Below are 12,616 nucleotides of genomic sequence, written 5' to 3'. Positions count from 1 at the left end.
TTTAGTGGGAAAACACCAGCAATTCTATTTCATTCTTTGAGCAAGAGGTAAAACTTGAAATGTGAAGACCAGTTCCAAAGCTTATACTATAAAGACATAGACTTACTGCAGTTACTCTGATAATACAGGCAACTGTTTTGAATAGAAATTAATTCCCATCCACCAAAAACAATCTTTATTTAATAATAATAATTCATTACATTTATATAGCGCTTTTCTCAGTACTCAAAGCGCTATCCACACAAGGAGGAACCGGGAAGCGAACCCACAATCTTCCACAGTCTCCTTACTGCAAAGCAGCAATTTAGATCTATTCTACATTATTTCTTAGACATTAGAATCTTATTAAATATTTTTATGTTGTATTTCACATTATAATATACAGTATCTCTCTTCATGTGCCTCACAAGAGGTGTCACAATTACAGTTATGCAATAAATATTATATATATATATATATATATATATATATATATATATATATATATATATATATAACTTTTAGTAGTTTAAGACTGTCATGTATTCATGCTCGTTCACATGTTGGCACTATGTGGGGTTCATTATATAATGGCAAAAACTCGTTTGCAGCGATTGATCAATAACTTCACTGGGAAAAGCTTCTGTAGTGTAGTGAGATTTAAGAAATCAGTCATAATAGCAAATCATCTATTATTCACACCCACCTATCAGTTAATAAATAAATAAATAACAAGAAACATTGGCCAAAAATGTGTCAATGGACTTGGCTGACTGTAAATCGGTACATGACCGTAATTGCAGTCGCAGGTACTTTATATATACAAAAAGATAAATAATGTTGAAACATAAGTTACAAATATGTATCAAACTTACTAGCAACAACTGTAGTAAAACCAAAATATTTTTTTTCATTACAGTCACTTCTGCATGCTTTCTTCCCCCCAGTATCTCGACTCAAACATAATATACATTTACAAAAATATTTTACAACTTATGCTAAAGGAAACTGACAACTGTAGCAAAAATATTGATATTATTAGGCAACTGATGGATGCTAAAAATAAACCTTATAAAAAGTCAAATACAACGATATTAACTACATAAAAATGGAAAGTAAATACCTTCAAGAAGCTTCTGAAGACTGGACCTCATTACATGAATATTCTCAATCCCAACAAACTGAAATCGGATATTTAGATAGTTGTCTTCATTTTCATAGCCCTTTCCTGCTGCTCTGTTAGCAAGAGCATTCAACTGGTAAAAAACAGTACAAATCCATTGGATTTGAAAAAAAAAGTACCCAGGAAGGGATAGTATCAAAAACAAATACAGAAAATGCAAAGTAATACAGTTTAATGCTATTATACAATGGAAGCCAATGGAACAGTGCAAAACATAAAGCAATCAAGTGAGTCAATGGAATAACCAAAAACAATGGCATGAAATTAACCAAACTAAAATAGACATGTTTATTAAAATAGAAGTGCATTATTAACAGGAGGAGGAATTATTAGCAATAACATAACATTCTCAAACTTGTTTAATCCAATTTAAAGCTGGTGGAGACAGAGCCTCACCAGCACTAAAAACAGCCCTGGATAAGGCTTCAATCCATCATCATCATGTATACTTATGACTAACTTGTATTTTTCATTCTCTGACATTCAATATAATAGATTTTCATTAAACAAACTTTTTTCGAATTTATGGAGGAACTGACAATCAAATTCATGAAATATGATGAGATTGTGTGAACCAAGCAATCAAAATAAAACCTACCCTTACAAAACCAGAAGTAATTTCTCACCACATCATACATCTCTTTTGTAAAGAATAAAGGTTATACATTTTTGTAAAAGCAAAGCAAGTTAAACTCATAAATCCAGCGTTCTGAACACATTGCAGAAATTTCAGAAAAGGACAATAAAACTATACCAGCACAACAACACATAATGATTTAACTTACCTTAGGCCTCGTATCCATAACATACATAAAGCGGCTGTTGGGATTTGCTCTGCTTATCGCCTGCAACATGTGCTCATCTTCTAAACACCTGGCACTGAAACCAGATAAAGGCTGGCTACATCGACAAACTGCAGCCTAAAATAAAATAACTTACTTTATAGCTATTAACCAAAACAAAGACATACTATGTTTATAAATACAACAGCCATTACATAACATTCTCATAACATACTCTACTTAATCTGATAAGCATACAAAAATGTGAATACCTTATTTGACAATTATCTATTCATCCAGTTTTGAAGCTGACTAATCCAGTGAAATATTCAAGCTGTGTGAGGCTTAAACCAGCAATTGACTAAATGCCAGCCCCTCAAAAGGCAAAATATACAGGGTCAAGTTACAGTTGTCAATCACTCTAACATTCAGGTTTATGGCATGATGGAAAAGACCATAGAACCAAGAGAAAAAAAATCTAAACAAACACTGACAAAACATACAAACTGCACAGTGACACTGACTGACTGGGCTGGGAGCAAAGAATTCTGGAGTTCTAAGGCATCAGCTCTAGCCACTGTTGTACAGTAACACCAATACATCAATAAATAATCTTTTTATATACAGTATGAAAATGTAGTTTCATCAACAGCATGTAATATTACAATGGTTATTAGATTGCAAGCAAGATTATAATATAACTAGGGGGGTGTGCACTCCTGGCTGCCTATGGTGGCCCAACATGCCCTTGATAGCTCAATTCGCTTGCTATAGGTCCATTGTTCTATTCCAGCCTGGTCAAAACTCTGGTTCTGATATTTATTTTTAGTTATAGCAAATGTTAAAACTATTTGAAATTATCCTCTATACAAGATATATAAAAAAATATAAAATATCATATATAAGATATTTTGTTTGACATATGCTCATTAAATTGGTTGTATTGACACAAGAGCATCATCGTTGTATTCTCCTAATGAAGACGAAAAAATTATATATAGATGTATATTACATAACATACAGTTTTGAAGAAAAATTGCCATTGCATGAAACATTGCTCAATTTCATTTATCTTTTTAAATAAATATAAATATATATATATATATATATATATATATATATATATAGAGAGAGAGAGAGAGAGAGAGAGAGAGAGAGAGAGAGAGAGAGAGAGAGAGAGAGAGAGAGAGAGAGTAGATAAAGACTAATTAATATAAGAAAGGCAAAACTGTGGACAAGACAAAAGTACCTGAAACCAAAAAACAATATAACATGCCAAATCTACAGAAACCAGTACAGGACACGGTAAAAATTAATTACTCATGCTTACACATGCCCACACATCTTTTGCATTTGATAAAAGAACATGCAAACTCCACACAGACAGTGAAAAACACATGGAGTTCAAACTTGGGTTTCCCAGGTCTATAATTTTATACTGTTTGTTTAAGCCTCCAAAGTATTACCTTTTCTCTTGAAAAAAATATGACAACACTGGAAATCTTCCTTTACTTCGAAACTTGGAACTTCCAACAATTATCGGCTTGCTTACTGTTGATGGAACATAGATATCTCTGGGGTATGTATCACAAACCTAAAATGAACATAATATGGAAAGGTTTTATTGGAATTTGATTCCTTGTTATATGAATGATCAAAAACATCATAAACAATGTCTGGTAATATGAAGCTTCTCATCTACAAAAAAAAATCTTTTTAGTTTTTGGAAAGCCAGAGCTGCAGTCTTGTTTTAACAAAGAACCTGAATCATGATATTTCATAAATATAGCATCACTGCTATTATAAATTACTTTTCTGCAAAAGTTTTGTGTCATGGAAAACAAGAATGAAACTGGCATTGGCAGTACCTTTAACTCATAAGTTTAATTTTGTTCAAAATGATGCTGATGGAGCACCCATTAACATTACCTCATTCGTGTATTTCACTTTACTTAGATCTCTTTATGTTGCTTACGTTATCAAGTAAAATATATTAAAATTTGCTTAACTGTTCTGTTGATATCAACATTTGACACATGCTGCTATTACAGTATTTAGTATTGAACTGATACTAGTATTGCTTTTTTCCTTCTTTTATGTGATCATATCATCATCATCATCATCATCACTGGTTTAACAGCCATTTTCTGGGTTTATGGAGGTTAGCCAGTTGTTCCACATATCTTTTACTCAGTTCTTCTGGGCACTCCTTTGGGGTGAGACCCATTTTTCTCATGTCACTCAACACCACATCCAATCATGTCTCCATTTTGGTGCACATTTTCACTTTACCAACCTCTGATTTTCACTCCACACTTCAAATCACCTCAGTCTGTTTCTCCTCAACACAATTCCTCTTGCCCTCTTACTAAGTCTTTCTCTTAATTCAGATACACGTTCAGCTTCACTCCCCGACACTGCACATATTGATCTGGTCATTCTCATCTTTGTACTTTCCAGCTTTGCTTCATGTCCTTCCTTCATTAGCTATGTCTCTGACTTACAACATTTGAGATACTGCACAACTGGTTACATTTCTTTTCTCTTTCCAATTGGAGCACAGGCAGGTGAAGTGATTTGCTCTGGGTCACACAGTGATAGTGGCAGGATTTGAACCCACAGCTTCACGGTTTTAAGTCCAAAGCCTTAATCACTGTGAAACACAGCCTACCTGCCTCTTCATTCAAAACTTAATGCATTGCTCACTGTGCATGTTTTCAGTAAGTAATGCTTACATCTGTTGGTGTTTTATTGTTTACATTTTCATTAACATTAATCGTTTAATGCTAATATAAAACTGTTTAAAATTAATATACTTATACATATATATATACACACACGCACACAGTAAACTCTAGAATTACTTGCTCTCTTCATGAAAATGAGTTAAAATTGATATATAAAAAGAACCACACACGACATATGGGTTTAAACAAATGGGTAAGCTTTATACCTTTACTGTCAAACAGATTTTTGGAACAAAATAAAAGTTTTCTATAAGTAACAAAAAAGTTCATAAAAATGCAGAACTTCAGTATTTGGTGAAGCCTACTCTGAATGACAGCACTCTTTCTGTAGTGTTTAACAAGGTTGCAGAACACTTGTGGAGGGATCTCAGACTATTCTTCCATGCCAAAAATTTCCAATTCATTCGAGATTCTAGGGTTTTTTTCTTGTGAACTGCCCACTTCATTTGAAACCACAGATTTTTCTTCCGATTTAAATTTTGGAGATGGATGGAGAGATTGTAAAACATTGATTTTGTGATGATGCAACCATTTCTTTGTTGATTTGGATGTGTGCTTCAGGTCATTGTGCTCTTAGAAGATCCAGCCATGGCTCAGTTTCAGACCAGATTTTCGGCTAAAATTGTTCTGGTAATGAATGGAACTCATTATACCACTGACTGCAACAAGAGCTCTTGGACCACTGGCAGCAAAACAGCCTCAAAGCATCAAAGGGCCACCACCATATTTTAAAGTGGGCATAAGGTGCCATTCTTTGTATGCAGTCTCCTTTTTTCACCAAACATGACTGTGGTGTTGGTGACCAAAAAATACATTTTGTCTCATGTGATCACAAAAACACAAACCCAGTTGCTATTCCATCTTTCATCTTTCGTGGAACTCATCCATAAAACTTCTTGTTCAGGATGTGGTGTCTTACTGTTGTTTTTGAAATGGCGTATCCCCAAGAATCAACTTAACTTTGCAGGTTGTGAAACTGACCCTTCGGCTCATGTTTGCCATTCTTAGCATCCTCCTCGCTGTGCATGGGGTCAATATGAGGATGCCTCTACTTCCTTGCAAATTTTCAATCATGCTTGACACACCTATTTTTATAGACATTCCCCAATCTATGCAGCTTAAGAACTGTTTTTTCTCATTTAAGTTGAGAATTCTTTGGTTTTACCCTTATTAATGGACAACAAAACGATTTTATGTGTGTATTGCCTCATATTTATAACCCAGTGAAACTGGAAATAGTTATAGATAACAATAAAAGTCCTAAACACTAAAACAAATAAACATTTTTTCTCCAAAGATGCAAATTCTTTTGGTATCATTTATAATATTCTTCAAGGGTGCCAATAATTTTGCCTCGTATGTTTGTGACAGAATAAACTATTCTAAAGGTAAAACAACACTTTTGCAGAAATTATTCTTATTAAATGAATAAACAGCAGTCTCTCCAAATTATATGTATTAGCCATATTATTTTAATGTTTTATTCAATTTCTTGAGGGGTGTAAATACAGTATTTCTGGGGTTGACTGTATTGATCCACTACTACCACCCATGTAGTAGTGAAACAGGACAAACTTTAAGAATCAATCAACAAAAGGTATCGCTAGCTAAGCGGAGGCAGGGTACACTCCAAAACGCAGAGGTAGACTGACTCCCCATTCCTGACGTCACGCTTTCCTGTCCCCTCGGTCCACAGCCTCTGTCTCGGATTAGCACGAATATATTGCTCCTGCAAGCGAACTATGATTATTAGAGAGATGGGAGAAGTCGCAAAATCAATATTAGAATGTTCAAGCAAATTATAGAAAAAAAACCCCATCTAAATCCGTTAAGTAGTTCTCTCGTGAAAAGTGGACAGACATACAGACATTGGATTTTATATATAGAGAGATATAGACAAAAGTATTGGGACACACCTCTTAGGATGTACTCACACTAGCTTTGTTTGTTCCATACCATGCCCAAACGTGATGGTCCCCCCCCTTCCCAACTCCCTCGCTGGCATGCACTCACACTACTCTTAAAGTTCTGGGCCCAGGCATACTGTCATTATGATTGTGTGGCTTTTTGCAAAGCCAAAACAAGATCCAAACACAGCATGCATGTCAAAATGATTTTACATATTTTGTGGTATTTTTTTTTTTTGAGTTGTGTAAGGGCAAGATAACCCTCTACCCTCTTACAGATTTATTGAGTATGCAGCGCAGTGTTTTGCTTTAATTGTGCTGCATGTACAAGAAGATTTTTACAGAGACAAATGATGTTAAGGGAAGAATTTGCAGCTTTTCTTGCCAACTACAATTCACAGTCATGTGTAAAGTGAAAATAAAAACCTGTTTTTAACTCAAATGGTATTGACTAAATGAAAACAATCTTACTTGTTACATCATTGACGTCATGTCCGTTTCCATACTTGGGCACATTTAGCGATCACACTGTTCCCAAATGCTACTGAAATGCACTGGACCCACCTCTAATAAGCGGACCCGAGCAGTATATATTAAATTCACCTATATCAGTTTGTACAGTTCTAAACACAAAAACAGTAAATTGGTGGTCTTACTACTGTTTTTTTAATTTTAGATCATGTGTATGATGAAACATTTTTAATAAACACATTTTCTCATTGCAATACTAAAAATTGATGTATATGTGAACAAAATGAATGAGCACAGTGCAATAGTACAATAGTTTAAAAAGGCTATCAAATTTTGTAAAACTCCATAACTCACCTTGTAGTCTCTATTAACATCAGAAAGTTGCCACTGATCACAAGGCACACCCATTCTCTCAAACTCAGCAGCTAAGTCAATTAGCTGCCAGCCTTCTTCTCTCTGCAGGTCATTTTGCTTTGGAGGGTTATATGAGAAGGCATACAACTCACTGTAAGAAACTGAAATGCAGATTACTCGATTAGGAGCCAAGAAACCATGCAGGTATTCTTATTTCAGGGAACATTAAACAAAACACTTTCAATGGTCAGAAACATCTCAGTGCTATTAAAATACTGATGCAGAGTTGTAGATTGCACATATTTGTCTTACACTTTATCTGTAAATGTTAAGATCTAATAGACATTGTTTGTGGGCATTTGCTCTATTACAAATCACCATAGAGAGAAAGTAATAAATATTTCAAGGGACAGATTGTAGCCACTCTGATGATAAGGCATACATTATATTAAAACAAAAGACTTAAGAAAAGTGTTTCCACTCTTGGTATATCTAGTTCAGTAGTATGAAATGACAGAAAGCAGTAATTAGCATCAGTGCTTAAAAAGAAATGGATCTATAAAATTCAGACTGGTAATCTACCGTGTCTAACAATTTAGCTATTAAACTAGATTATAATGATATTTTAACATTTATCAACAGCAGGATATCCAATTAATCTTTAGTCCCCACATTGGTACAGTAATTTGGGAAAATTATGTTAAAGCATGCATACTGTCTATGATTTGAAAGCATATACAGAAAAGCCAAATCTGAATATTGTCTCCAGAGAGATAAATTGCATATACAGACCACATTTTAATATCTGAAAACTTTTCTGTGGGTATTCCGGCTGAGTATCATACTATTATACTAGCAATACTATAATGAAATCCAAAATTCTGTTATTTCAGATTCTTATCTTCTATACCTTCACATCTCCATTGATTAAATATCCAATTATATACATGTGCAAAGGACTAAACTGCAAACAGTAAGGTATTAAAAAATTATAAGCAAATGACAGGTCAGCAGATCAGGTGAAACAAAAGACTTATAGCAGGCAGACATAGCTTAGGTGAAAGCTTGGCCAAAGAAGATGAAAACACTAATAGACAATAAACGGGTGTTGGCACAGCCAGACAAACATTAAAATTAAAGACCGCATAATACCTGCAACAGTTACAGGCACATTTACAGAATTCCAGGTAAGCACAGAATGTTGTTTAGGGGATGCTTAAGATGTGAAACACTAGATCTGCAAGTTCAATAACTTTCTAGTTAATTCATGAACAAACCTATCTTATTCTGTATACAGACTGCTGTAACATCTAGCATGTGCCTCTAGGGGAGGACACACATTCACAATGAATATGCGTACTTCCCATGATTTTGTCATAGGTGTCTATTTTAAATTTTCACGCACAGAGGTAGATAGACTTTGTTTCTTTCAACAATTCTCTAATTCTCCTTCAAAAATACAACTTCCAACTGAATCAGTTAAGCTGTTCAAATCAAAAATACTATCCCAAGCAAACTAATACATTATTAATGTCTTGCAAAAAGACAATTTTACTAGTAAAATATGTGATATATTTATACAAAAGAGACCTGCAAATTAAAGTTAAATGCTCATATATTTATATTTAAGTGTCAGAAAGAAGCAGTTTCAAGCTGTTAATTAAATAATAATAAAAAATAAAAGCGACTCTTCTGTCATACTCAAAACATAATTAATCTTGGTAGGGCATTCACGGTAATAAAATGCATCAATTTGTATATCCAATTCATTATAATAACTATTCATTCAAAATTTGTACTAACCCCTACTCTCTCTTCTGTTTCCTTTTCCGGTGTCCTATTGGTGGTGGCTTGTGCCACCACCATCTACCCAAAGCACCATGATGTTCCAACAATGATGGATGGATTAAAAGCCAGAAGTCTGTATAACCATCAGCATCAAGTGACTCCGTGAGAACCCTAACTACAAAGAGGACTATTTCATTTATGTTAGGTAGAATGCCCAAAGGGGACTGGGCGGTCTCGTGGCCTGGAACCCCTACAGATTTTATTTTTTTTCTCCAGCCTTCTGGAGTTTTTTTTTTGTTTTTTCTGTCCACCCCTGGCCATCGGACCTTACTCCTTTTTATGTTAACTAAGGTTATCTTATTTTAATTTCTTATTTGTCTTTTATTCTTCTTTTCTTCATTATGTAAAGCACTTTGAGCTACTTTTTGTATGAAAATGTGCTATATAAATAAATGTTGTTGTTGTTATCAAAGTGATACACACTTTTTTACACCTTATAACACCCAAAATAGCATGTGCACTTTTGCACTCTTTACTGTGGAACAATAATAACCTTAAGTCCATACCTGGTCTATGCAGTTGCAGAAGAGAGCTATAAATGTCGTGGCAGTCCCTCTCTTTTGGAATAACAAAGTGAACAACCCGAAAATTTCTGCACTGAATCACCAGTGGGCAACCATTAGTGGTTAAAGGTAATTTTTCTACTGTAGCAATATGGTGATGCAGAATCTATTTCAAAAAAGAGAACATTTACTTGTTAGCAGCACATTTTCTACAAAGATGTCTGTGCACATCCATCTGTTCATGTCTCCCTGCTTATCAGCTTGGTATCACTTGTTCAACAGTCAATATCATTACAGGTTGAAGAACAGGACACATATGTTTAAGATGAGAAGAATATCTAAAAAAATTAATTACCTGCAGTAATATTAAATGATAATACTGAGATTACCATCCAAAAAAAAAAAAAAAAAAAATTATAAACTGAATTTCTTCTCAAAAGCAATTACGGTAATAACTTATGTGACGATTAGTGGAGAATTTAGTCTGGTTATTATTTGCCGTTCATTCATTTTTTAATAGTTGTTAGTGTTTATTGTCATTTTGATAAGTATTTCATGGATGTCATCATTCTGTGTGTCTTCCCATGGCCGCTGCAACACTGTTTATGTGTACTTAGGATAAAGTATCTATCTATCTATCTATCTATCTATCTATCTATCTATCTATCTATCTATCTATCTATCTGAGGTCTTTTCCTATTTAAAATGGCGGTGCACCATTGGCAGCATCTACGTTTCTGGATTGCTAATATAAAAACTTTGTGCAAAGGGAGTCAGGATTTTCCACATGCTTTTATGACCTCGCTTTCTATTATGTTTATTGTGATTTGATTATCTGGCATTTGTTAATCTTTGCTTTTGACCTGGCCCATTTTGACTTATGATTTATTCTCTTAACTCCTGGCTCTTGAGTCAACTTTTCAAATTCACTATTTTCTAGAATTTACCTGAAGCTACAGAAGCTTATTCCCACCTCTCAAAAATTATTGTATTATTTCACAAAAGAATTGCATTATTTTACAACAGCACTGCATTTTTTTTGAAAAAGTACTGTGTTATTATATGCGTGGAGGAGAGAGATTAAGAAAGACGTGGCTTACAATCAAGTGACAATAACTGAGTAAAAGTTATAGGCATACATTTAATTTTAATCAGATTAAAGTTTAGTGTAGATGTATTAATATAAGCAGGGTGGTAGCTCAGAGCAGGCACATCAGAATTTGCAGAATATGTTAGATTACTATTTAGACATGCATAACTAGGCAAAATTCATTGTCCAAATGAAATCAGTTGTAAAGCCTTTTACACATGGACCAAGAGTTTAGCATACCTTTTTATGAAGCAGTTTTAGTAGTCAGTATATATTGGAGCAGTCTATGACTTTTGGAAAATAGCAATAATCAACCAAAAGCAATGATTATTTTGCATTTTATAAAAATTAAGTATTTTCAGCAGATCACATTTAAAGATTTCTGGTAACTTATCAAGAAGTTAAAGGAGTTGGGAAAGTCCTGGATGTCATGTTAAACAACATCATAAAACTAATGGAGAAAGCTTAAAATCAAACCAAAATTTTCATTTGAAATTGTAGCTGTCCACTGAATACTATTTGACCATATGTGATGAGGAAGAAAATGACAGAACTTTGGGGTACAGAAATTTTGTGGTTGTTCGATTTTATTAATAACTGTAGCCATCAATTGTTTTATGTATGAGGGAAAAACAGGGAATTTTCAGGCCATATAACGACGACTTTTTTTTTTTGTTTTCCTAGTGCATGGGAATAGAAATAAGACTTATTAAAACATGCATAATCAAACTTGCAATGTTGGAACTATTAATTAAACAATTAATAAAAGAGGAACTTATATTTACATTCTTTCTATGTCAAAATCTAAATTGTGTAAGCTAACTCTGATTAAACAGCCAGCATTCTGGGCATCTGAAATTCAACATTTTTTTCAAACAAATCTTATTTGAATGAAACTGTCAACGAATAAATTACCTAAAACACATAAGGATTTACAAAATCCACCTGGAACCCTCCTTGTTTCTTTGGCGGGGTTGTTATTACAAATTGTGACACAATTTATAGACTTCCATATTTCTAATTTTGAATAATTGTTTAGGTCTTAAGACTACAGATTTCATTTGTCAGATACAGCATACCCCATATCATTTGAATTAGAAGGTGGATGTATTTTTGAAGGTGGATGTAGTTTCATTGTATACTAGTATTCTACAGGATTAAGGTTTAGAGGTAGTACAATCTACATTGATTGGAAAGTCAGCATTCCAGTAAGATATCATTGATATAATTTTGAATCTTTCTTGCTTAGCTTTAAATTGGAATTATCTTGCCTTTGACAGCTGCATCTTTCGTCAGCATAAGGGAGTGGTGACAGGGCAGCGTTTAGTCCCAGTATTGCAAACTTATATGTTACAAATTATGAAGACGCTTTAATTTTTTCCAACAGGAACCGTTACTATTGACTAATAGTGAAATGGGTAAGATATACTGGCGATAGGTTTTTAGTTTGGCATTTCAATTTAGAATCATTATTCCAATTTCATACCATTTTAAGCAGTTATGATCAAAATGTATTCTTTACTTTACAGCATAATGAATTTTCCATTCCTTCTCTAGAGGCTGTCACTTATGTGGAGAATGTGGTAATTTATGTGGTAATTTTCAGTTCTCTTTAAACCGCAAATCCACTGACCGCAATACTCTACTACACGTCTCTTCTTTTCAACCTCAATCACTTATAGACAATTAAACCAGTTTCTATAGTTACATAAGATCTGTTCTTGGCAGTTCATTAGTTCTGCAAAAGATATA

General features: G+C 33.8%; 1 protein-coding gene across 1 annotated transcript in view; it reads right to left on the bottom strand.

Moving 5' to 3' along the window:
- mtmr6 (myotubularin related protein 6) overlaps positions 1-12,616 on the bottom strand; it is a 56,680-nt gene that overhangs the window by 30,129 nt on the left and 13,935 nt on the right. Inside the window, exons 3-7 of the mRNA XM_051926388.1 lie at positions 9,778-9,940; positions 7,424-7,584; positions 3,412-3,538; positions 1,948-2,084; positions 1,103-1,235 (exon numbers count right to left, since the gene is read on the bottom strand). Of these exons, the coding sequence (XP_051782348.1) occupies positions 1,103-1,235; positions 1,948-2,084; positions 3,412-3,538; positions 7,424-7,584; positions 9,778-9,940 (721 nt within the window). The remainder of the gene's footprint in view (positions 1-1,102; positions 1,236-1,947; positions 2,085-3,411; positions 3,539-7,423; positions 7,585-9,777; positions 9,941-12,616) is intronic.

The sequence above is a fragment of the Erpetoichthys calabaricus genome, chromosome 4 (genome assembly GCF_900747795.2).
Source record: "Erpetoichthys calabaricus chromosome 4, fErpCal1.3, whole genome shotgun sequence".
Lineage (NCBI taxonomy): Eukaryota > Metazoa > Chordata > Cladistia > Polypteriformes > Polypteridae > Erpetoichthys > Erpetoichthys calabaricus.
The sequence above is the reverse complement of the archived record's forward strand: the minus strand, read 5'-3'. Positions and strand labels throughout refer to the sequence as shown.